The sequence below is a fragment of the Oryctolagus cuniculus genome, chromosome 19 (genome assembly GCF_051225735.1).
Source record: "Oryctolagus cuniculus isolate XC-2025 breed Fujian yellow rabbit chromosome 19, ASM5122573v1, whole genome shotgun sequence".
In the NCBI taxonomy this organism is placed as follows: Eukaryota; Metazoa; Chordata; class Mammalia; order Lagomorpha; family Leporidae; genus Oryctolagus; species Oryctolagus cuniculus.
Genome location: NC_142885.1, coordinates 49595946 through 49621764, shown reverse-complemented (window position 1 = coordinate 49621764; position 25819 = coordinate 49595946). Strand labels below are relative to the sequence as shown.

Sequence of the window (25819 nt, the reverse complement as noted above, 5' to 3'; positions counted from 1 at the left end):
GTCCTGAGGCTCCTCCCCACCTCTCTAGGCCACATGGGTGCCTGTGAGCTGGCCCCACGCAGAGGGGCTTGGGAGGGGAAGTGAGGACGTCCAGGCCACACTCTGTCTACCGCCGTGCGTGGAAGATGGCATGCAGCCACCTCCGCTTGTGACAGCTACCATTTGTTGAGCACTGCGGGAGTCAGGCAGGCGGCGGGGAGGCGGGAAGGAGGCTGGTCACTCAGCGGCTTTCAGCAAGTCCTCCGTGGGAGAAGCAACCACTAAACAAGAGGCGCTGGGGCTTGGAAGCCAGCGACCCTGCGTGGTGGCTGGACTGTGTCTCCTGCCACCTCTGATTGCCAGTGCTGCCTCAAGCGGGATCTGGAACCTTCCTTCTGGTTCGTCAAGGGTGCCGTGATGGATCGTGGCTCAGGAGGGGCATGTGATGACGGGTTTGTCCCCTCTTCTGATGTTCCCAGGTGAAGACCCCCCCCCCCCGCCCCGCCAGAGGGTGTAAGGGACAGGGCTGGGCGGGGACCCTGAGGCCTGTTGGTTTTTTCTCAGCACCTGCTGGGAAGAGGGTTGCTACCATCCCACCAGTTTTCCTGTGTGACAGTCCTGGTGTAGCCATCTGCCGCAGTGATGATAGGCACATGGCTGGCATGGGCACCGGCCATGCCACCTCTTCCCAGGTTGTAACTGTGAGTGGGGCAGCCGAGAGGGGCCGGGCAGGACCGGCACCTGGGGTACAGCCATCCATGGTGCTCGTTCTGTTTAGAGTGAATGGGTGAACAGTGCGATCCCCCAGTGTATACGTCTGTGATACGTCATGTGGTCTCAGCCAGCACCGCCCACTAGAATGTTCTGCCGGATCAGAATGTGCTCTACGTGTCCTATCCCATGGAGGAGACACGTGACACAGGCGGCAGCTGGGAACTCGAAATGTGGCTGGGACGCCCGACCTACGAAGCTGCATTTCAAGTGGTGCTCAGCTCTAATGCATGTTGATTTAAGGAGCCCTGCCTGACTGTGTTGGGCCGCACAGCTCTTGGCACTCAGGACTTGGTGGTGAACCTGGTCTGCCCAGCCCTGTCCCCTCTGGTGGGGACTGGGGGAGAGAAACCAGGATGCAAGGGGATGACGAAATACGCGGTAGTGCTGAGTTCCTAAGATGACACAATAGCGCAGTGAGCGAGAGGCACGGGGAGAAGCAGGTGCGGTGGGCAGGTGTCTCCGCTGGCCTAGAGGATGAGCTGGAGCCGCCATGGGAAGGGCGATCTTCATGGGGCTCAGCTCCTGAGACAGGAACTTTGATGGGCTGGCTGTTGAGCCAGTGGCTGGAGGATGGAGAGCAAAAGAGTGTAAGGGCAGGTCCCAGGGGCAGGCGGGGACCAGGTTATGTGGATCTTAATTTGGAGAGAGAGAGAGAGCAGGCTGGGTAATCAGAGCACCCACCCGAGGCAGGCCCGTGGGCAGGTTAGTCCATGTCCCGGTGCCCCAGCTGCATCTGTTGAATGGGGGAATTGCTGCTCCCGGAAGCGGGGTGGAATGCTCAGAACAACGCCTGCCCTTTGTGCCCTCCGTGTGAGTGCCAGCCCTGGGGAGCTGTGAGCGGGTGAGGAATTTCAAAGACCACTCGGACTGCTCTTTGGAGAAGGGAGGACAGGGTGTGGGTGGCCCAGAGAGGAGGCTCAAGGGTGAGGATGGCGATGCCTATGGGTTGTTCGAGGGAGACGCTGTCCCCACTATTTGCATATCCAGCCATGCCTTTGCCGGGGAGGAAGTTTCCAATCCATTGGAAAAGTGGGGAGGTTGGTTCCTTAATGGCTCATGTTTCTGTCCCTAGCTCCAGCCATGACCAGCATCCCTGCTGTTCTTGTCCCATTTGTCCCCGTAACATGGGAAGGTAAATGGTAGCTGTCATCCCATTTCACCCCTCAGTACCTCGTGTGTCTTTCTGTGAGCCTAGTGCCGCCACGATTCTGACAGTCGTTAAATTTTGTTCATCTAATATCCACTCTGTGTTTAAAAAGCCCGAATTGTCTCAAAAATCATGTTTTTTGTTTTTTACAGGTAGTTTATTTGTATCAGGTTATACACCAAGGGCAAACATGGCAATGACCTTGACATGGTCAGCTAAGTCAGCACAGCCTGCCGAGGTGACTTAGCTTAGTAGTGTGGCCAGTGGAAATGGAACTGGCACCTCATTCCTGGGGTGTTGGCTTCAGGCTCGGGCTGGGCCGCTGTGTGTAGCCAGAGGTTGCTCTCCAGTGTGTGGGCTGCAGCAGTTAAAGTCCCTGGCTGAGTCCACACTCAGAAACAGGCATGGTAGCCACGAGGGCCCCCACAGGGGGCTCAAGTTGGAAGCAAGTCCTCTCCGGGGACTGGAGAACTGTTGGGTTTTAGAGGGAGGGGCCCAACAAGGTGCGCAGGCTCTACCCAGCAGGTTAGAACTCAAAGCTGAGCTGTGTCCCAGCCAGAGGGCATGCCCAGATGCATAACCAGCTGGGGAACTGACAGCCCTGTGCTGCCAGACCCAGGGCAGGCTGCTGCCAGGCCCAGGCAGACGCCTGGGCAGAGGAGGAATGCTCAAGTGTTCACAGATGCAGGCCGGGGGCAGCGAGATAAACCCAGACCTGCTGGTGGACCGTGGTCCTCCATGACAGCCAGTGCATCGCTGGGGATGGACCAGGGGGCTCAGAGAGGCCAGGAGGGCGGGGCCCTGAGGCCTCAGGCTATCTCAGGGAAGCAGCCCCGAGCCACTGCCCTCACCCGCATCCTAGGAAGAGAGCCGGGCCCCTGGGGCTGTGCTTGGGCTGGATACACATGGCCTGTGGACTTGAGTCGGCTCCCACGGCATTTTCCCAAAATTATTTGAATTAACTGCTAACATTTAAAAACTGGGTCCTTTTGCATGAAAGCAGGCATTTTTGACTTTTCTTGGGAGCCCAGAAGAGCTGGCATCGCCGGCCACATTCGCCATTCGCCCCTGGGAGCTCTGCTGAAGCTGAGTCACGGCGCCACAGTCGCCACCACTCCTGCTTGCCTCCCTGGCACAGGGCACAGTGCTGCCCCTGCCCTGTGCAGTACTGGCCTGCACCCTGGATGCACTGGTGCCGGTGACCTCCTCTGCTCCAGGATCCCCAGATATGGCCACGCCCCGGCTCTCCCATCCCCCTGCAGCCCCCCTCTCTCTCTGGGCCCATAAAGCTCTTCTTCCGGTGTGCCTTCACCCCTGCCGACCCCTGCCTGGAGTGCTTGACTCAGCTCATTCCAGACCCTGCCCTCAGAAGCCCCAAGGCTCTGCTTAAATGTCTCTGCACGTACAAGCCTCCCCCACCGCCAGGCTGCCCTGCGCCCCTCTGGCGGTCTCCCAGCCCCGCGCCTCCCTAGGGTGTCCTCAGTGTCCTGAGCCTCAGGTGTCACTGCCAGTGTCCCCTGGAAGATATATTCTGTGTGGTCCTCACGGTGTTTTATGGCTTGGGCATCCTTTGACAGCATTGGGAAATTGGCTTTTGAAGAGCTGGCGGCATTCCCTCCACGCGTCCCCTGGCTGGAGCTGAGTAGTCCCTGCTCCCCAGACCTGGGGGTGGGGGTGTGCGTCCCGCAGCTCAGACACCCACCCCTGGGCCCCCCGGCATTGAGTTCACAGCCCCTTCATCTACAGCTGAACTCACAGAGGGTAGGAGCTGTGCTTGCTTCTTTTGCCTCCCCCTGGGCCAGGACCCTGACAGCCCCCTCTACAGTGTCCATCGGGTCAATTAAAATGGCAAGCATAGCACACGCCCAGGCCTTGCAGAGGCTGGCCCTAAGGTAGCAAGAAAAGGTCTACACCCTCAGAGTGGATGGGGCTTGTTCTGTGCCTGCTGCCAGATTGTGCCAGGAGCAAGACCACGGCACCTGGCCTTAGTGGAATAGGATGTCCCTGGACCTCGCTAGCCTAAGCAGCCAGCTTAACAGGTGCATACGTCCAGGAAGTAGACCAGTCCAATGCATGATGACAGCTCATGGTTCCTGAGCACATAGTACAGGGCAGGGGCAGGTAGTACCCCAAGCACGTGCGTCCTATACCAGCTCATTGATTCTGCGCAGCAATCCTAGGAGGTGGGGACAGCTTGACTTTACACATGGGGAAACTGAGGCACATAACACAGAGCAGCTTGTTGGTGATCACAGGACTGCCACACGGCCCTGCCTCCTAACAGAGAGAAAACTGCCTCGCAGCCCGAGGGCAGCCACGACTCAGCACCTGTGTTGCCCGTTGGCCTAGGTTTTCCAGGATGGCCAGAAAAGCGCATCGTGTTTAAATCTTAGTGTTTAAATCTTAGCAGCTAATTCTGAGATTGTTAAGTGTTCTGTGGGCCACGCCAGCGGGGATTGAGATCTTAAGTGCCAGGTCCCAGCCTTGCCCTGTTCTCAGAAACCATGATGTTGGCTGCGGTGCAGAGTGGTCAGCTCAGAGCCTGGCCCTGCTGAGTGCCACAAGGTCCCACCGACACCTCCTGCACTCTCAAAGCACATCCAGTCACCAGAGTTGTGCCCCCAGATGGCTAGAAATGGGCCCCCACCCTGACCTTGGCAGTCTCCCGTCCTGGCAAGGACAGGCACGCGTGTGGGGACCCCGGGCAAGGTCGTACATGCAGGGATCCGGGTTGCCAGCCAAACTCTGGGAGACCAGAGGAAGCCCCTCGACCCCACTGGAGTTGGGGGTGCCAGGGAGGGTTGAGGGATTCCTGGAGGAGCCGGCGCTTGAGCCAAGTGCTAAAGACGGGCCGCTGGCTCCCTGGGCAGAAACAGCTCACTCCGTGAAGCCCTCCATGGCCCCCCCAAGCCTACAGCCAGGGAGAGAGCAGTGAGTCAAGGAGACAAACCTGAGTCCCCCTGCAGTGTGCGAGTGTAGGACGCCCTCAGCCTGGGCCCCCAGGGCTGCACATGGCCCTGCTGCAGCCAGTGCGCCTCTGGCCCAACTCCAGGTGCAGAGCCGACGTTCCGTTTGCTTTAAATGATTCGCCCAGGCATTCGGTATAGTGGAGGCCCAGCCAGTGCTTTGCTCCACGGGTTTCTCTTCTGGTCACGCGGGCTGCACTGAAGGCGGGCGCCCATCCCGGGAGAGTGATGGAGAGCGCCGAGGCCCCCAGCTCCGCTGTGGCTGTCGTGACCGGTGCCGCTATTAATCTCGGCTGAGCAGTCGGTGCGCTCACTGGGAGACACGTGTCGCTCCATGCCAGGGCCAGGGAGGAAGGCAGTCTTGCCAAGTTAATTAAATTGCTTAGATTGAAACAGTATTAATATTGTTATATTAAAAATGTGTTATGGTCTCAACACAGCTAGTTCTCATCAGATGCGGGGTGAAACGGGGGCTAGGAAAGGTGTTTTCTGGTTACCCGCGCGCCAGCCAGAGTTTCCAAGTGTCCTTGTGAAAATACGTTGGGAAAGGGATTTGAGGAGGCAGGCATGATGGAAAATGCAGAATGTATTTGAGGAAGGTATGATGGAAGGTATAACCATAACCCTAGTTAAACCAGGAAGAAAAGATTCGTTCTAAGGAAACTGGGACACACACACACACACACACACACACGAAGTGGCTGCAAAGATGGAGGTAGGTGGCAGGAGAAAGGCTCACCCTAGCCTTCCTAGAAGCAGGTGCAAAGGAGAGAGTGTGGGGTTAAATCCCTGGCTAGTGGATCACAGAAAGCAGGATCGTTCCTGGGGAGCAAACAGATTTTTTTTTAAGTGTGTTTATTTCATCTACTTGAAAGACAGCGCAGCAGAGAGAAATCTTCATCCGCTGGTTCACTCTCCACAAATGTCTATAAGAGCCAGGGCTGAGCCAGAATGAAGGCAGGAGGCTGGATCTCTATTCGGGTCTCCCATGTGGGTGGCAGGGGCTCAAACATTTGAGCCATCCTCTGCTGCCCCAGGAGGTATTAGCAGGGAGCTGGATCAGAAAAAGCAAAGTAGCCAGGACTCCAGCTGGCACTGCAGCTGGGAGATGTAGGCATCCTTTGGGGCAGCTTACCCGCCACGCCCAACACCTGCCCCGCTGGGATCCCATCCTAGTGACAGCCCTTGTCCAGAGGTGTCTGAAGGGACCTGCCATTCCTCCACCCTGTCTTCTCCAAGATGCCGATGTGGCCCTCAGACAGCTCCCAGGCGTGAGCCTCAAGGGGCAGTGACACTCCCCACCACTGTGGACACCGCTAGAGTCAGCCCCGATATCAGCAGCTTCCATGGCCATGGGGTCTGCACCTGCACATGGATTTAGCCAATCACAGACCGGAAATATTTTTCTTAAAACTGTGTCCAGGAGCAGGCTTTGTAGCACAGGGGGCTACGCCACTGCTTGGGACAGTGGTACCACACACTAGAGTGCTGGTCTGAGTTCCCAGCTACTCTGCTTCAGAGCCGGCTTCCTGCAAATGCAGCCCGGGAAACAGCAGGTGATGGTTCGAGTGCATGGTTCCCTGCCACCCACCTGGGAGACCCAGAATGGAGTTCTGGGCTCCTGGCTTTGGCCTGGCCAGCCCTGACTCTTGCAAGCATTTGGGAAGTAAACCAGCAGATGGAAGATCTCTCTCTGTCTCTCTCAGTATGAGTCAGTCTCTCCCTCCCTCCCTCCCTCTCCCTCTCCTTCTTCCTAACCCTCTCCCTCTCCCTTTCAAATGAATAAAAATAAATACTTTTTTAAAAACCTACATCCATACTGAACAGGCACAGACTCATTTTCTGGTTGCTCCCAACAACACAATATAACCACTGTCTACACAGCACCAGCCGTGTACTCTGTGTTCTAAGTCATCCGGAGATGATTTACAGCAGGCAGAAGGGTGTGTGAAGCTCCTATGCAAATACCACTGCGTTTTACCAAAGGGACTTGAGCATCTGCTGACTTGGTATCCACAGGGGTCCTGGAAACGTCTAGAAGGACCAGAGTGCGCGCTCTCTCTCTCTCTCTCTCTCTCTCTCTCTCTCTCTCACACACACACACACACAGCACAAAACACCCTAGAAAGACAAGAGTGTGCACAAACAGGCAGCACAGAATACCCACAGTGATCACCTCTGGAGAGGAGGAGGGAGCTGAGACGGGTAGGAGAGAGCTGGCCTGTAGGGACTTAATTTTAAAACATGAGGGCTCCAGTGCCACCACTCAGGCGATTCTGCCAGTGCCAGGCTAGCAGGAGCCAAGGCCGAGGCCCGGCTCTCAGCGTCTGGCTCGGCCTGCAGGGAGTGGGGGTGGCAGTTAAGGCCTCCACTGTGCCAGCCAGCGCGGCTTACCGCGCCCCAGCCACCGTGTGAACCCCAGAGAAGGCACAAGGCTCAGTTTCTTCTGTAAACTGAGGCACGAGTGAACCCTTTGCTGAGGACTGTGTGGGATGCTGCAGCCCTTGGTTTTGTCCAGCGAGGTGACTGACACCTGTTCCCTCCGAAGGGCCTCCCACTCTGGTGACTCTCAGCTCAGACTCACCCGGAGAGGGGGCTGAATGGGACCTACAGGGTGCTGTGCATCTCCGCACCTCCCGCTCTCCAGGCGCCCCCCTCACCTGCCCGACCCCCGCCTTGATCTGCCCACCTCCTCCTGTGTCCTCTGGGCCACCTTGGTAATCTGAGCAGATCAGATGGTGCTCCCGACTGTTGCCAGAAGGGAGCCGACAAGTGTGGCTAGGCAGACACCCCATCAGGAGAGCCTGGATGCTCACCCCGGGCTGCGCTGTGCATAAAGGCCCGCACTTTCCACCCCTTGCAGGGAGAGCGTTTCTGTCTTCCCTGGTGGTAATTTGGCGGAACCAGTCACTGAAAGCCGCCCGCGCCGTCCTTGGCGAAGAGCTATTTCCTGATTAATTCCCAGCACGCGCTTGCTCTGTGTCTGCACTAAACAGAGAACACATCCGTATAAACATGTAGAAGAGTGCTTTGAGAATCGGCGTTTCTGACAGCCGGCAAATAGTAGCCTGCCGTCCCGCAATTGGGTGATTGAAGCGGCTTCCCGGGGAGCTCCCCAGCCTCACGCTTCTCGTGCTGAATTGAAACCTCTCTGTTTCAGAGCACCCGACGTTTCGCCCGGCATTCAGGAGGGCCAGAGGGGTGCTCGGCATATAGTGGACATCTCTGAGGTCACAGAGCGGGGAGCCGGATCGGAAGTGGAACAGCCAGGACTTGAACTGGCGCCCATGTGGGATGCCGGTGTCACAAGCAGCAGCTCAACCCACTGCACCAAAACGCAGCGCTGTAGTGGAACCTTTTTTAAGGTTTGAAAAGACAGAGTTTGGCCAAAATGAAGTAAGAATGCTGTCTGGGGCACGCGGAGGCTGCGAACCGTGACAGAGCGAAAAGCAGCCACGTGGGGCTTGGTGAAGAGGTCGGGGTTGGAGATCCGAGTAATTGGGGGGTCATGTACGAGACACGTAGTGAGGGGGTTCAGGAAGACTGGGAGCCCCGGGTGGAACCTGGCGACAGCAGCCCATTGGGTCAAGGCCCAGCCAGGGAGCTTGGGCAGGGACAGCCAGTGAGGCAGGAGCCAAACCTGGGGAGCTCAGCGCCACAGCAGCCCGGGGCAGGCAGTCATTTGAAGGGAAGGAGTGGCTAGCGGCACACTGAGCTGCCGTGCCTCCCAAGCGCCAAGAATTTTCCACCGGCTTTGGCAGTCCACAGGACCCAGTAGCAGGACACTTGTGAGAGTAGAGCGATTCCCCGAGGACGGCAGGCGTCCATCAGACTCGTCCTGTCCGGGATAAACACAAAGGCAGCATGTCGCCCTCCTTATCCGTGCCCTGGGCAGGCGGTGGCCGCGGAGCCGCAGGGACAGCAGCAGGGAGAGCGACCCTGGAGGGGGATGGGCAAACCTCAAGAGTGACTATGCTAAGTGGGAAAAGCTGGCCACACCCAGTCCTTTCCTATGAAATGCTGGAAAATGCGGATGGTCCATGGATCCACCGTGATGTGAGGTGGCTGGGTGGTGCCCCGGGCTGGGGGCGCGGAGGCAGGGAGGGAGGGGCGACGGGGGTGCCAGGAAGCTTTGGGGGTGAAGGTATATGCTCAGTCTCTCGGATACGCACGTGGTTGTGTGGGTGTGCGTGCTTGTTAACGCTCACCAAGTTGCACGCTTGAGACGGTTTCCTGCGTGAGGTATGTGTTCTCTTCCTCCATAAAGCTGTAAAACGAAGAGTTTTTCTGTGAAGAGGAAGAGATGAGCTGGGCTGTGACAGGAGGAGGTGGGGCTTCATTTTAGGGACAAACAGAGACGCGTAGAATTCCTGCGTGACACAGGAGCGCTGTGGTTGGGGGAGGAGACAGGAAGGCGAGGTGGGGACCCTTTCGTGAGCCATGTGCTGTGCTGGTGGGTTGGGATGCAGCCCATCTGCCTGAGCTCTCCGCGTCCCTACGTGAAAGGAGTCCCCCGGAGACTGCCATCGTGGCCATGGCCTTGGTCCCCACGCCTGGTCCCCATAGCTTGCCCCTGGCTGCAGCCACAGCTGAGCTGGGACAGAACCAGGTGTGGTGGCTGCTGCAGCTGCTTAGCCCGTGCCCTCGGGGGCAGCCTCCAGCAGCAGTGAGTGCGTGCCCCAGCCTCCCAGACTGGGGAGGGACGATCATGGGTGCCAACTAGGGGTTCCTCAGGGAGCCACGGTTGCCCACAGCTGTGCCAAGCTCAAAAGCACGTTTTGGGGGCAGGCGTGGCGGCACAGCAGATTAAGCCGCTGCTTGGGATGCCTGCATTCCATATCAGAGGGCCAGGGTTCTGGTCGCACCTCCACTTCTGAGCCAGCTTCCTGCTAATGTACTCCCAGGGAGGCAGCAAGTGCTCGGGTCCCTGCCACCTGCATGGGAGACCTGGGTGGGGTTCCTGCTTCCCGGCTTCCATCCAGCTCTGGCTGTTGTGGGCCTTTGGGGAGTGAACCAGAGGGTGGTGGAAGGTCTGTGTGTGTGTGTGTGTGTGTGTGTGGCATCTGTTCTCAAATTTAGAATCAAAGGAAACACGTTTGGGGCTCTCTTTGGCCCCTGAGCTGCCAAGCAAGCCGCCCTGTTTGTGGGGTGCCCAAACAGGGACATGTGTGGAGCCCAGCAGGGGCACACCAGGCCTCCCTCATGCAGACGGCCCAGGAACACTGCTAGGGGCACCGGCAAAGCACAAAGGGTTTCACTATGGGGCAGCGCTGAGGCCGATCTGCGCTCAGAGAAAACAACCTCCAGGGCGATGCGACATTGAGGCGGAAGCAGCGAGAGCCCTTAGCAGGCCATCAGAGCCATGCCGGCGGGAGGTGGCAGCCGAGTCCGGCACTCAGGGAGCCTGTAGCAGCCGGCGCAGAAATGAGACCGAGCCTTATTTAACATCCCCGGGGCCGGAGCCTTCCCAAAGCCCACGTCTCTAGCGTGTCCCGCTTTGCTTTTCCCCCGTCTTTCCCTTATGTGGCATGCTACATCCAGGTGAGGCCTCATGTCTTCATTTTCTTGCAATTTTGTGTCCCCAGGATCTGGACATCGGTGCCAAGGACGTGAGGCTTTATGTCAACGAGAGCCTCATCTTCGCCGGCGAATTGGACAGAGGCGGCGGCGAGGCCCCGGCCGACCCTCGAAGCGTCCTGGTGGAGCTGAAGAGCGAGAGGGCGGAGGACACGGCGGGCCCCAGGGTGGCCGGCACGGCAGGGGCCGGGGACCTCAGTGGCACCTGCTCACAGCCAGCCGAAGCAGCCATGGTGGGCGCCACCGCCTCTTCACAGGGACATTTATTTAGCCAAAGGACGGATTCTGCTGATGGCTGGAAAGACGTTTTGCCCACCGCAGGAGAGGATTCAGAGTCATTGGCAGCCCCTGTGGGCACGAGCGATGCCCCCGGGGCCCCCTCGCCCTCCCCGCCAGGGAAATGCCCTCCCCTGGATGCGGAGCCCTCCGGGATCCAGCAACTGGAGAACCTCACGGGCCGGAAAACGCCTGCGCCGCCGGGGAAAACACCACCCTGGCTGCAGCCTTCTCCCAGCGGGCAGGGCAGAAGGCAAGGAGGCAGGAAGCCGAAACCCCTGTGGCTCAGCCCAGACAAGCCGCTCCCAGCACACAGCGAGGGCCCTGGAGAGACGGAGGCCGAGGAGAGAGGCCTCCAGCCGGAGCCAGGGCGGGTGACCAGCTGGAGCGTCCTCGCCGGGGAGAGGCCCTCGCGGGGGCCCCCCAAAGGCTGCGGGGATGATCTCGACATCTTCGCCCAGCCCCCCACCAGGGAGCGCCCTGCCAGTGGGAGGAGGAGCGCGAGGAAGGAGGCCCTGGGCAGTGGTCATGGGGACGAGCAGCTGGACAGCAGAGGTGAGCTCCGACCCGGCACCGTCACGTGCCAGTGCCCCCTGGTGGCTCCAAGCTGCGTGGCTCCCTGGACCCGGATCCCGGCGTGGGGTCATGAGACCAGAGGCGGTGTTCAAATGGAAGAAGTAGGCAGGAGGCAGTGTGCATGTTAAACTCCTAGGTGGCCTCGTCATTACGGAGATACGTCCTTGTGCCCATTTTCTTATAAGACATTCCCCAAGCCCCATCTACAGGCTGCTGTTCTGCCCTCGATAGATTCAGTGATCTCCAGTGCCCTGACTTTACACTCAGTTGTGCTGTCAGAAAACTCACCTAAGCCCCATGAGAAATAGCAGCGGATTTCCCTGGGTGTCGGAAGCACTATAGGGAGTGGTGGGGACTGGGGCAAACTAGTGAGCGAAAGCCCAGCTGAAGGGGCAGCCGCTGCTCCACCCAGGCCTCCTGTGGGCTCCAGGAATGGCAGGCGAGTGTGCCAGGCCCCCCTGCCTTTGTTCAAGAGAAGCCAAAGATGTGGAAAACACTGGCTTTTTCAACACTGGCAATTCACAGAGGTTATCTTTAAGCAAGCGTGTGTCCACACGGAAAGGCACAGAGCTCCCTGAGGGCGTGCTGGGCATCCCCAGCTCTGGAGGGAGGGGACTTCAAGGGCTGGGGGTCGGAGCAGCCGCCCTGAGGTTTCGCTCCAGGGAGGAGTGTGGCCTCGTGGCTGGGAGGCAAACGCATCGGCTGTGTCCACACGGGCCTGGAGCCTCTGCTTCTGCACCTGCAGTGACCCCCTGCAGCTTCCCAGGCCTTGGAGCAATGAGTGAGACGCTGGCGTCAAGGGTGTAGCCTGCGGCATGGGGCCCAGGGCTCGCAGTGCTGCCGGTGGTTCCTGCGTGCGGCCTTTCTCAGAGTGCTTGGGTTCACTTCCCGCTCCGCTCCCCGTTCCAGCTTCCTGCTTCGCCCCAATGAGGCAGCCGGTGATGGCCCAGGGCCTGGGTCAGGCCAAAGTCGGGAGCCAGGAACTCCATCCGGGTCTCCCGCATGGGTGGTGGGGACACGAGTACTCAGGCCCTTCTCTGCTGCCTCCCAGGCCCGTTGGCAAGGAGCCAGCTGGGAAGTGGAGCAGCCACTGGCGCTCTGATCGGGGAAGAGGGCATGGTAAGCAGTGGCTCACCACGCTGCACCACTGTGCCCAGCCGTGATGCTTCTGTTTTTAATGATCCTACCGGCATCTGCTGTATTAGGGAGTGTCTGGTAGGCACTTAGATCCTGCCAGGGTCTGCCATTTAGGACATCAGAGCAAGGCCCTCAGATGCTCCGTGCCCTCCCGCAGAGCCAACCCCTGTGGCTCCCCAGCCTCACCGAGTCCCGGGGCCCACCCCTGCTGAGATTTAGCCCTGAGACTGGGTGTCGGGGAGGAGAGCAGACTGGGAGAGAAAGACCAAGAGGCACTTGGAGGGCAGGTCCCCAGCCACAGCAGGTCCTCTGCGGTCTGGGGAGGACGATGGGCAGGAGGAAATGCAGTGATTGGATGCACGGCTGTGGCGCAGGCGTGTTCCCCACGTGAGCACTACGCCTCACACCACAGCCCCATTCTACAGAGCAAGCCTGAAGTTCAAGTTGCTTCCCTAGGCGCACACAGCCAGTTAGGGCTGGAGCGGGATCTGAACCCAGGCAGGCCAGCCCCAGCTTCCATGCTTCATGCCTTCACCTTAAGGGGTCCTGGGAGAGCCAGACCAGTCCAAGCCCCCTGGGGAGCCTGTGGGGGTTGCAGGGTGACAGGCATTCCCGTAATATGCCTACATTCTGAAGACTTGGCCTCGCCTGATTTCTTCCCTGATTTCACTGCTCGGCTCATTGGCATGTTAAGAACCAAGCCCCTGAGATTCCATGCTCGTTAAGCAGGTCATGCTTTAAAAGGGAAGTTGTGTAGACATTTGGAGTTAACTCATTACCCAGAGCCAGATCCCTTGCAAGTGGGGAAAGGCACAGGGCAAGTCCTCCAACGACCCTCTGAGTTCCCCTGCCGGGATCCTGGGTCCAACAGAACAGCCGCGGGGATGACACCTGCGTCTCAGAGGGGCCTCCGCCCCAGGGCCAGTTGATGATGAGTGAATGAAATCTCATCGGCCCAGTTGGGAAGTAGTGAGGGGCCTGTAACCCAAAGGATGCTCAAAGGGCACTCACCCCAAAGGCAGGAAAGACGCTGCCTGTCGCTCAGGACTGGAGGGAGGAACCAGAAGCTAGCATCTGCCCCGTCTCTCCAAGGCTGCTCTGCCTCTCTGTGGGCCCACTTCCTCCCTACATGGGCTGTCTCTGCTCTAGCCCCACAGCAGGAAATGACCTCAGAGCCCTAGTGTGACGATGCCTGGGCTCCAGCGCCAGAGTCTCAGGGCAGAAGCTGATTGGTTCACTTGGGATCAGGTGTCCACTCATTGTCCAATCAGCAAAGGCAGTACCCTCAAAGTGCTTTTCCTCCTGTTTTAGCAGCAATTGAGGCACACCTCGCAGTGGTGCGATCAGCTTTTAGACATTCAAGTTCAGAGCTTAGTAGTTCCTATTCATCTCGCCCCGGGAGCATTTTGGAGTCTTGGGTCCCATCTCCTCATAATTAGCGGCCCCTCCCAGACTGCGCCAGCTGCAGACTGATTTCCGCTGTCCGTCCAGATGTAGGAGGGAAGCCTTGGCACCAACTGGGCAAGCAGTGACCCCAGCGGCTTCTCCACTCCCAGAGAGTAGCCGGTGGTGCAGGCACAGAGACACGTGGGGCCCCAGGCCACTGTCACGGCTCTGTGAGGTCCTGGAGAAACCCGGAGAGCACAAGGCAGGGAGAGTAGGTGAGGAAGCCACTGCAGAACGGAAGCCAGGGCCCTGCCTTTTCGCTGGTGCCCCCAAGGCAGAGAAACATGGGCCGAGTCGCTGCCTCGTGAGTTTTGCTGCTGTCGCCTACAGTGCCTGCGAACCAGCCCAGGCTGTTCACGCAGTCTGGGGAAGTCAGGTCACGTCAGCGGAAGTCCTGGCGCTCCAGATGGGGAGTTCCTTCTGCCAGCTGTTAGGGCGCGTGCCTGGGAGGAGAGGATGGAGGAACTGCTGGGATCTTTCCGCTGCACACGAGAAGGGGTGGGGCGAGGGAGAAGACAGGTGCAGGAGAGCTGCCAGGTGGCGGGGAGTCCCCTGGCCCGCAGGCTGAACCCAGGCGTGCAGAGAAGTGCTGCTAACCAGCCCTCTCTTTACCGACACACACTTGTGAAGCACTTCTCTGCACCGGCGGTGTGCCAGGGTGAGGTGGCAGAGAGGGCCTCTCCGAGGACGTGGGTGACTAGAAAAGCCAGCCAAGTGGGCACCTGGAGGTAGAGGGTATGGCGGGCGCCAAAGTGCGGAGGCAAGACGGGACCGTTTGTGTCCCCGAATGGAAGGGAGCGTGGCGGGAGCAGAGGGATCATGGGAGAGGCGCCAGTGGGGTGAGGTCGCAGGAGTCAGCAGGCACCTCATTGAGGCCCCGCGGGCGTGGCAAGGCCAAGATGGCTCTACTCTTAGTGCCGGAGAGAGCGTGTCGGTTAGGTATGTGGGGCTGGGAGTGGCGGAGTGGACGCATCTGGACCTCCGAGTGGTCGCTGGAAATGGCATAGGATCCAGGACTTGACACAGGAAATTGAGCGGCACCTACGTGGGAGCCAAGAGCTGAGGAGGGCGAGAGACAGAGTGGAGGGCTTGGGATACTCTCGGACCTCGGGACACTCCCAGACCTAGGGTGTGGGACAGCGCACAGTTGTCACAGACCGTGGGTAGGTGTGGGGGAGCAGCAAGGGATGGAGCCTCCCAAGCCAGTGGGGGTGGAGGAGGGGAGGGAAGAAATAGCAAGGGGCAGAGCGCTGCCTGGGGTACCAGCATGGAGTGAGGACTGAGAGAAGACTGCAGAGAGCTTTCGGGAATCGTGGGATGCCTGTGTACGCGGTGGACAGGAAGCCCCCCAGGGTTTGACTTCAGACACAGCCAGATCTGGGAGCTCACATGATGTCATCAGGACTCTTTCCCAGCACCCGGCCTGCTACAGTGTGGCAGAGTAGCCCTCTGGCGACCCCGCGCGACTTCTGGCCAGCCCAGTTGAAAGAGAGTCCTTCCTTGAGCCCAGCTTGGGAGGGGGCTGCCAGCCTGCACCTGGTCTGCAGGGCTTGCGCCAGGAGGAAGGGTAGTGGAGTTGGGGTAGACAGGACCCTGGCACCACAGGGAGGAAGCAGAGAGCCGGGCGGGGTGGAGGGAGGAAACAGGACAGCGGCCAGCCCGAGCCCTGGGACCGGGTCTGCTTCCCATTCCTGTCTTCTCGCTTTGGGAAGAAAGATTTATGTGTGTCTGTGGGCAGGGAGGCAGCGGGTGTCGTGGGGAAGGAATGATGGAGGATCCTGGAGAGAAGTAATTGATGGACTCGAGCGCCTTAGGAGACAGGCAGGAAACGGAGAGCAGGGCCCAGGGCAACGTGAAAGGAGAGAAAACAGAACGTCAAGGCCATCAGCCACTGCTTCACTCTCTCCAGAGTGACACCGTGGATGGCGGGCGCGGCAGGGCTTCGAGAACAGGCTGGGTGTCGGGTGCCCCAGGCAGCGCCCTCTAGGGGCCGTACCCACCTGCTCCGCGTGCCATCCACCTGGCTGCTTGGCTTTCTTATAATAGCGTGGGTTCTTGATCATGAGACGTCCCTGGGAAAATGCCATTAGAAGCTGTGCACATTGTCCAAGGATGCTGCCTGAAGCTTCCTCGTCCGTGCAGGGAGCTTAGGAGATGAAGCAGTCGGAGGTCCCCGCTCCCCCGGGTTCCGCGGCCAGGCCTTCACCCTTCCTGCGACCTGTCTTCCAGGAGACACCTGGTCCACCAGGACCCTGCCGCGCTCCAGGTGGTGCAGTGAGCAGGAGCTCACGCTGCACGAGTCCTGGGACTCCCTGAGCGCCTTTGACCACTCCCACCGGGGCCGCATCTCCCACCTGGAGTTCCAGGGCGACATCCTGGACGAGTTCCTGCAGCAGCAACAGAAAGGCAGCCGGCAGGGGGCGGGCCAGGACGGAGCGTCCCCAGGGCTGGACGTGCGGGACACAGAGAGCGATGCCCGTGCTGCCGACGACGACGGCGACAGCGACTTCCAGATCCCTGTCCTGCCTTACGGGCAGCACCTGGTCATCAACATCCAGTCCACCTGGGGGGACAGACACTACGTGGGCCTGAACGGGATAGAGATCTTCAGCGCCCAGGGGCAGCCCGTGCAGATCGCGAGCATCAGGGCGGATCCGCCCGACATCAACGTGTTGCCAGCCTATGGGAAAGACCCTCGAGTGGTGGGCAACCTCATCGATGGGGTGAACAGGACCCAGGACGACATGCACGTCTGGCTGGCCCCGTTCACGCCGGGCAAGCCCCACTACATCTGCATCGACTTCACGCACCCCTGCCAGGTCGCCCTCATCAGGATCTGGAACTACAACAAGTCCCGGATCCACTCCTTCCGCGGCGTGAAGGACGTCACCATGCTGCTGGACGCACAGTGCGTCTTCCAAGGCGAGATCGCCAAGGCCTCGGGAACCCTCATGGGAGGTACGGTGTGCCCGCGAGAATCTGCTCGAAGCCCCCTGCCCCCCGCCCCAGGAAGAAAGATAAGCTCACGGGGCCGGCCGAATAGATAGGTCTCCTCCCTTCCCACGGTATCTATGGGCGGGCTGGGACCCACCGTGCTTAAACGCCTCCTCCGAGTCCCTGTCTTAGTAGGGTTCTTCATCAAGAGGAACGGCTGTGGTTAGGGCTGCAAGGGTTATGGGTGCGGGGAAAAGCTGGCCTCCGCTGATCCCGATTGCGCTCTAGAAAGTGAGCAGATGACCCTTGCCCTGTCTCCCCACCCCAGGCTTGTGGATCATTGACAGGAGCCTCGGGTGCCCAAACTCACCCAGTTAACCTGGTGCTCAGGGGGCCTGAATCCCATTTGCAAATGTGCTAGGAGGATGAGGATCACAGAGCATGAAGGCTGATGGGTTTAGGTCAGGGGTGGGGCACGTCTGGCTTGCGGGCCATATTAAAGTCCCCCCCCAAACCCCTCGGTCTGGCCCTGCCCCAAGTCAACCGCAGGCGGAACCGTCGCCTAGTACGCCCCCTGCAGGCTCATTTTTCAGCTGGTAATTTTGCATGGCCCGAGAATGATGTTAGAAATAGCCACGCAGCCCTGAGTGCAAGAGAAGGCCCCCCCACCCCGGGGCTGGGGGGAAGGGAGAGGAAGGGGGGCAGCGGGGGTGGGGCTGGTTAGTTTCCCGATCTCTGGGCCCTCAATGTCTGGGGGTGGGGTTGACCCTTGGCCTTCCCGTTCCGGTCCGTGGTGCAGCCCCGGAGCACTTCGGAGACACAATCTTATTCACCACGGATGACGACATCCTCGAGGCCATATTCTGCTCGGATGCGACATTCGACCTGGACGTGGAGAGCCTGTGCCACCTGCAGCTGGACGAGGCCCTGCAGAGGCCCAGCACGGCCGACAGCGAGGGGGACGAGCGGCCCTTCACCCAGGCTGGCTTGTGGGCGGATGGCTGGGTAGGCCTGGGGCTGGGGGCCGCGGGGTGGGCACCCCACATGGATTTCCTTCTCCCAACCCGGAGGGCGGCGGGGAGAATTAAGATGGATATCCTTGAGTTGCTGCTGCTCGTGCTTTGACATCACCCATTTTTCTGCTTCATTTTCTGCCCCGTGTATCATATTTCACTTGCCTCGTTTTTTAAACCGAAGTGAAGAAAGTATTCAAATTTTAATCAAAGCCAAAAGAAATCATCTCTGTGTCATCTGTGTAATTTAGAGGTTGGCAGTCTCAGGGTAGGTTTTTCCCCCCCTGGGTTGCTTTTTGATCACTTGCTGTTGTTTTTGATGGAAAGACCAGAAATGCTTTTAATAGGCAGATTTAGCATTAAAATAAAGCTAATCACAGGGAAAGTTTCCGGAGTGCGCTGGTGAGCCAAGCCCAGGGCCCGGTGCTGCCGTTCAGCGCCCATGAGGCTGTTCCTATTAGAAGGGACGATTACCGTGCCCACGGAGGAAACAACCAAGGCTCAGACAGGTCACACGTGACTTCCCCCAGGGCGCATGTGAGAGTCCTGAGGTTTGAACTTGAATGCTGGATTCTAATCTGTATGCTTTTAAAACTGATACACGGTGGCCGGCGCTGTGGTGTATCAGGTAAAGCCGCCGCCTGCAGTGCCCGCATCCCATATGAGCGCCAGTTCGAGTCCCATCTGCTCCACTTCAGATCCAGCTCTCTGCTATGGCCTGGGAAAGCAGTAGAAGATGGCCCAAGTCCTTGGGCCCCTGCACCTGGCTCCTGGCTCCTGGCTTCAGATCTGCCCAGCTCCAGCCATTGCAGCCATCTGGGAGTGAACCAGCAGATGGAAGATTCTCTCTTTCTGCCTTTGCCTCTATGTAACTCTGCCTTCCAAATAAATAAATACATCTTTTTATTTTTTTTTTTAATTTTTTGACAGGCAGAGTGGACAGTGAGAGAGAGAAAGAGAGAAAGGTATACATCTTTTAAAAAAACTGATAAAAATTTGTAAAGATGTATTTATCTATTTGAAAGGCAGAGTTACAGAGAGGGAAAGACAGATAAAGAGATCTTGCATCTGCTGGCTCACTCCCCAGATGGCTGCAACAGCCAGGGCTGGGCCAGGCCAAAGCCAGGAGCCTGGAAACTCCATCTGGGTCTCCCAAAGCTGCCGCTGCTTTCCCAGGCTCATCAGCAGAGAGCTGGATGTGGAACAGAGCAGCGGGGACTCAGACTGGTGCTCATCTGGGATGCCGGCGTCACAGGCCATGGCTCAGCCAGCTGCATGGCAAGAGCAGCTCCCCGTAAATAAGAATTTGTAAAGTGAAGTAGGAGAGACCTGTGTGTCTGGGGGCGTTGTGGCAGGTGTGAGGAGAAGGGGGAAGGGGTGGGAGCAATCCGAACCACTCTCTGGGGCTTGGACCCCCCCCCCCCCCGCACCTCCGTCTACTCACTAGGGTTCTTTCTTGTTTGAGAAAACCTCGCGCCTTGCCAGGCAGCATCAGGCCCTTCCCCTGCCCCATAAGAGCCGCTGGTAACAAGGACTCAGATGCACAAGTGTTTCTGGGCCAGCCCAGGTCACTGGGCACAGAGCCTGCGCACAGGCCAGAAATGCAAGAAAGACCTGAGTTGACCTGGGCACAGGGTGGGCCGCGCTCTGGGAGAACAGCAGGCAGCCGTGTGGGTGTCACTAAATCACTGGCCTTTCCCTCTGCTTCTCCCCCCGATTGGCGTGCAGGGCCCAGGACCAGAGCTGCCCCCCAGCGCCCCTGTCCCTGAAGTCACCACACCAGAGCCGGGCATCTACCACGGGACCTGTGAGTACCTCTCCTGGGGTGGTCTCAGGTGGAAGGAGGGCCTGCAGGGGCCGGGGGCGGGGGTGGGGAGCTGCGTGCCTTGGACAGTTGGGCGGGTCGTACACTGTGCAGAGAGACAGCAAACCTTGCGGCGAGCAGGCGCAGAAGCCAACCGGCGCTCCGCTCCGAGGCCTAGCAGGGCTACACACCCTCAGACAAAGCGGCCTCTTCCAGTTTGCCCTCCCAGATGGCGGTGTTTTTGCATTTTACATGCAGATGCACCGTGTATTAGGCTGCAGTCGGATCCCAGGGGTGCAGGACGAGAAGGGGTTCAAGCTGTGTCTTCAGACCCCTCACCGAGCAGTGAGACCCTGCATCCTCTGCGTGCACCCAGGCTGCCAGGCCCCCGGACCTCTCACAAGTCGGGAGTCCCGAGTTTAATAGGAAAGCTCCAAATTGTTACCTGTCGGTGCTACTTTATTGTTGTTGTCGTTAAGATTTTATTTATTTATTTAAGAGGTAGAGCCACAGACAGTGAGAGGGAGAGACAGAGAGAGGGGTCTCTGTCCACTGGTTCACTCCCCAGATGGCTGCAACGGCCGGGGCTGTGCTGATCCGAAGCCAGGAGCCAGGAGCTTCTTCCGGGTCTCCCACGCAGGTGCAGGAGCCCAAGGACTTGGGCCATCATCTGCTGCTTTCCCAGGCCACAGCAGAGAGCGGGATTGGAAGTGGAGCAGCTGGAACACGAAGCACAATGGCTCCCATATGGGATGCCAGTGTCACAGGCAGTGGCTTTACCCGCTACACCACATCACCGATCCTTGTTTATTTATTTGCAAGGCAGGGGGGCAGAGAGGGAGAGACAGAGAGAGAGCTTCCATCTGCTGGCTCATCCCCAAATAACCACAACAACCAAGCCAAAGCCAGGAACCAGAAACTCCACCCATGTCTCTCACAAGGGTGGCAGGGGCCCAAGCACCCGGGGCCATCCTCTGCTGCTTTCCCAGGTGCATTAGCAGGGAGCTGGACCAGAAGTGGAGCAGCTGGGACTCGAACCAGCGATCCTTTGGGACGCTGGTGTCTCAAGTGGTGGCTTTGCCTGCTGTACCTCAACGCCGGCTGCAATAGTCCCCCTCTTAATCCACGCACACCACATCAGCACCTCCACGTCCTAAGGAACCCTCAGGCCAAGGTCACAGCTGACTGTGGGCCTGTTTCCACACCCTGTTAACAGGCGCCAGGGACACGATCCTGGCAGTCTGGCTTCCTTCAGTTTTTCCTGAAAACAAGAGCTGTGACGTTGTCACGCTCCCTCTCCCGCCTCCCCACTGCCCTCTCCCTCTAGACTGAAGCCGGAACATCTCTGAGCTCTGGCCCGAGCCCTTGCTCCCCTGGCCCCTCGCCGTCGCTGGACCTCAGCCTGGGAGGCCTTCCCTCTCCGCCCGCCGCTGACACTGCCTATTCCCTGCTGGGCTGTGAGGTGGAGTTTTGGGGGAACGGGAAGCAGCCACATCAGGGCCTTGGGCAGCTGCACAGGGAGTTGGGAAGCAGGGATGGCCTGGGAGCTACCCAGGGTAGAGTGACAGGCAGGGTCCTTATGCACCTGTGTGCACACGTCACTGGGTGGGGCTGCCCGGGGAGGGGGTCGGGGGTTCTTCAGGCAGTGCAGCCAGCGAAGGACCCGGGGTGAGCTGTCAGGGGTCCGCCTCTCCAGCCACTGGAGGGCTGAGCCCTTGGATGCTGGGGTCAGATCAGTGCCCCCAGTGTCCCCCACACCCCTGCTTTTCCTCATCAACCCCACTGAAAAGTCACCTCTCCCTCCCCCTCTCCATGAGAACAAATCGTCTCTTAGAAAAGAGGACGCCGGCACCGCAGCTCACTAGGCTAATCCTCCACCTGTGACGTCAGCACACTGGGTTCTAGTCCCAGTCGGGGTACCAGATTCTGTCCCGGTTGCCCCTCTTCCAGGCCAGCTCTCTGCTGTGGCCCGGGAGTGCAGTGGAGAATGGCCCAAGTGCTTGGGCCTTGCACCCCATGGGAGACCAGGAGAAGCACCTGGCTCCTGGCTTCGGATCAGCACCGTGCACCGGCCACAGCAGCCATTGGAGGGTGAACCAACGGTAAAGGAAGACCTTTCTCTCTGTGTCTCTCTCTCTCTCTCACTGTCCACTCTGCCTGTCCAAAAAAAAAAAAAAAAGAGGAAGCTGTCTGATTTCGAATCCTCACTGCATCCCAGGGCCGTGAAGGGACAGGACAACTTAAAAGACCCAGCTAATGTTGGGCGAGAGCCTGGCTGAGGCACCCTCATCTCCCAGGCAGGCGCCAGGCCGGGGCTTCCCTGCCTTCTCCCAGCGAGCGCTCCCAGCTCCTATGGTGCCCATTTCCCAGATTGGATAGAGCAGCCGAGGCCCATCACACAGCTGTACTGAAGCCTGAAAGGGAGGAAGCACGTTTGAGAACATGGTGTCCCCGTGTTCCTGTGTTCATCGGGTTTCTTTTCTTTCCTTTTCTCTTTCCTTCCTCCCTCCCTCCCTCCCTCCCTCCCTTCCTTCCTTCCTTTCGAATCCATATTCAAGCTGAGTTAACCGAAAAACAGGATTTGGTTTGGTTCCGTTTTGTGCAGCTAACCAGGGGCCACTGGTTTCTCACGTTGCTGGCTCCAGATGGAAAAAAGGTGTTCTCAGACCGTGGTGCCTTGTGCCACCCCTCTGCTCCGCTTTCCTCCCCGTCTCCCTCCTGCCCTTCAGTCCTATCCATCTGGGGATTCCTGGAGGTCTGGTTTATTCGCTTATTGATTTTTTATTTATTTAAAAGGCAGAGTGATGCGTCAGAGACAGAGAGGGATCTTCCATTAGCTGGTTCACTTCCCCAAATGGCTGCAACAGCTGGGGTTGGACCAGGCTGAAGCCAGAAGCCTGGAGCTCCATCTGGGTCTCCAAGTGGCGGGGGCTGTCCTCTGCTGCTTTCCCCAGGCACATTAGCAAGCAACCTGGAGCAGAAGTGGCACAGCCGGGACTCGAACCGGCACTCATGCGGGAGGCTGGTGTCTCAAGCGGCAGCCTAACCCTGCTGCACCGCAGTGCTGGCCCCTGGAGGGCCTGGGTGTAGAAACAAGCATTTCCGCTTCCTGACAGATCCCACAGCTGTTCCAGGGCCTTTAACCAATCCCCATGGATCATGTGGGTGAGGAAGGAGGGAGGCGAGAGGTGGGAAATACAGCTCCGGCTAGGCCCGGCCATCAGCCCAGCGCCGGAGCCCAGGGAGAGGTGCCAGCCCTGCCAACACTGTGGATGGGCCTGGCGCGCTTCATCAGGGTCCCCCAACCAGGAGGAGGCGGGCTGGCAGGCTGAGTGAGCACCGGCCAGAAGCAGCGCTGGCCCTGTCACCTGCAGGGTCCCCAGACGCACTGCCGAGGGCGCTGAGACGGGGGAGAAATCCCACAATGAATTTCTGTTTGCGTAAACACTAACTGATACCTCAGAGGCACGTGGATACAGAACGTGGATGTTCGCTCTAAAGGGAGAGAAATGGCTCTCGGAGCGGCCCCGGTTTAGACGGGCTCCCGGTGCATCTTGCCAGGCAAACAGAGGCTCCAGGCAGGGGAGAGGCCAGGCTGCGACCCTTTTGTTTTCACAAGGGAAAGTGGCATTTCTCCTGCCCCCTCTCATCCACGTCCACTCCTTGCCCTGCATCCAGACCTGTCCCTGTCCCACGAACGGCACCCGGAGCCCCTCTGTAACGGGGGCAGTGGCCTGCTCCTGAGAGTCCCAGGGGGAAAAGGTGGCGCCCAAGCGCTGGGCGCTTCTGTTCCGATCTGGGTTCCAGCAGGTGGGGGGCAGAGGCCGAAGCTCATTCGTCCTCCGTCTCCATCCCCTGGAGCCTGGGCGCTGAAGGAGCCATCCCTCCCTCCTGTCGCAGGCCTGCAGCTGAACTTTACGGCCTCGTGGGGGGACCTGCACTACCTGGGCCTCACCGGCCTAGAAGTGGTGAGCCAGGACGGCCAGGCCCTGCCCATCAGCCTGTCCCAGATCTCTGCCTCCCCCAGAGACTTGAACGACCTCCCGGAGTACACGGACGACTCCCGCACCCTGGACAAGTGAGTAGCATTGCTTTCAGGACAGCAGGGGGCTGGGGCGGGCAGTGGCGGGGTGGGGGGGACCCCGTTCTGTCTCTTCGACCTCAGGCACAAGCATCAAGTGACATCCCATGGATCGCCTGCTCTTGGCCGTCCTGCAGTCAAGGCCCTGTGGCCGAGGGAAACTGAGGCTGGGGAGAGGAAGGCGATCCCCTGCCCCCACAGGGCCGCCAGGGTCTTGTGCCCGCAGACAGAGCTGTGATCAGTGTATTCCCCACCATGCTGAGTGCCACGCCTCACACACAGGCGCCGGCTCTGCATTCACGTGTGAGCAACCCCAGCCCCCTGGCGAGGGTTGGAGGTCATTGCCAGGGAGGCCTCTTTGTGCTGCATTTGTCAGAGTTCCTAAGCCAAGGGTGGATGCAGTCAGTAACTGGACAAGCCACAGCGAGGCATTGTTCCCCGGGGACTCTGTCACCCCCTGCTCCGGGGCCTAGGCCCTGCCTGGCGCTATGAATGAGGGGAGGCATCCAGGGAATCAGAGGGACAGAAGTTCAAATCCCACCTCTGCCCCATGCCACCCATAGGTAAGTTTCGTAACCTTTCTAGTAATAGCGATGATGGTGATGATGATGATGGCGGTCATACCTGGTGTTGGAACTAGGTCGCTGGCGGGCTCCCGCCTGCTCCCCCAGAAGATGGCCCTCACCCCCTGCTGGCGCCAGCCGCCCTTGGGCCACTGCCACCTCGCATCCTGGCAGGCCCCCTCCCGGGGACATAGACACGGAACCTGTGCACCCAGCTCCAGGCCCAGCCTGCTCATCCAGCCCTCTGCCCAAATGGGCTCACAGCAAATCCCCAGCCTGCTTGCATTTCCCCCTCAATACCCTGGTCTCTAAACCACAGGACTCAAAATGTCATCTCCGTCAGCGTGACTGCGATGAATGTCATCTCAGGACCGGCTCTGAAAACCTCACGGGGATCCCTTGCGTTCCCAGGCCCACAGCAGGGTTGTATTCTCCCTGCCTCTCTACCTGGGTCTTTTTAGCCCAGTTTGCTTGCCTGGGACTCCCCTTGAGGTCCAGCATCAGGACGGATTGAGATGTCTGTAGCCTGCTATCACCGCTCCCATAGGTCCAGTTTTTTCCCTTGTAAATCGCTGTGGAAGGAAGCAGGTTTTTTTTTGCCCTGTGCAGTCTGGGTTTTACAGGCTGCATCTTGATGGTGCTGTTTAGCCTGTCCCTCGCTCCCTGTGTCTCCGGTGTACAGACCTCGTCAGATTGAGGTGTCGCTCTGGGGACAAGATGATGGCCTGGAAGTTGCAGTGCGTGGCCCCTTATCCATGGGGCATCCGTCCCAAGAGCCCCTGCAGGTGCCTGATACCGCAACGGTCCTGAGCCCTGTACATGCCAGGCATACCCCTGATAAAGTTCACTTTATAAATTAGGCCCAGGGGGCTGGCACTGTGGCACAGCAGGTTAACGCCCTGGCCTGAAGTGCCAGCATCCCACATGGCTGCTGGTTCCAGACCCAGCTGTTCCACTTCCGATTCAGCTCTCTGCTATGGCCTGGGAAAGCAATGGAAGATGGCCTAAGTCCTTGGGCTCCTGCACCTGTGTGGGAGACCTGGAGGAAGCTCCTGGCTCCTGGCTTCGGATGAGCTCAGCTCTGGCCATCGCAGCCATCTGGGGAGTGAACCAGTGGAATGGAAGACCTCTCTCTGGCTCTCCCCCTCTTGTAACTTTCTTTCAAATAAATAAAATAAATCTTTAATAAATAAATAAATTAGGCCCACTAAGAAATTAACAACCATAAATCATAAGAAGATAGAATAATTGTGATAACATGTCCTAATAAGAGCTATTGAAAACTTTAGAAATTATTTCTTTCTGGAATTTTTCATGTAGTATTTTTTGGACCCGGGCATCTGAGACTGTGGCGAGTAAAACTGTGGGTAAGGGGCGGCAGCTTCTGTGCATGGCGTGGCTGCCAGGGTCGTGGCGACGGTGGCTGCCAGTGACACCCGCTGTCTGCAGCTGCATCCCTCTCAGGGAACCTTCCAGGCCTGCCGGCTGGCCCTTCTCCCACACATCTGCTGACGTTACGGCAGGAAAGAGAGCCCTTCCCTTCACC

General features: G+C 58.9%; 1 protein-coding gene across 9 annotated transcripts in view; it reads left to right on the top strand.

Moving 5' to 3' along the window:
* KATNIP (katanin interacting protein) overlaps window positions 1-25819 on the top strand; it is a 185029-nt gene that overhangs the window by 148068 nt on the left and 11142 nt on the right. For 8 of the 9 annotated variants that reach the window (XM_089320844.1, XM_051847546.3, XM_051847553.3 and 5 more), the window contains 5 exons: window positions 10452-11274; window positions 16021-16836; window positions 17612-17817; window positions 19554-19632; window positions 23530-23707. In XM_089320844.1, the coding sequence (XP_089176970.1) occupies window positions 10452-11274; window positions 16021-16836; window positions 17612-17817; window positions 19554-19632; window positions 23530-23707 (2102 nt within the window). The remainder of the gene's footprint in view (window positions 1-10451; window positions 11275-16020; window positions 16837-17611; window positions 17818-19553; window positions 19633-23529; window positions 23708-25819) is intronic. The other variant, XM_089320843.1, reaches the window with a different exon arrangement.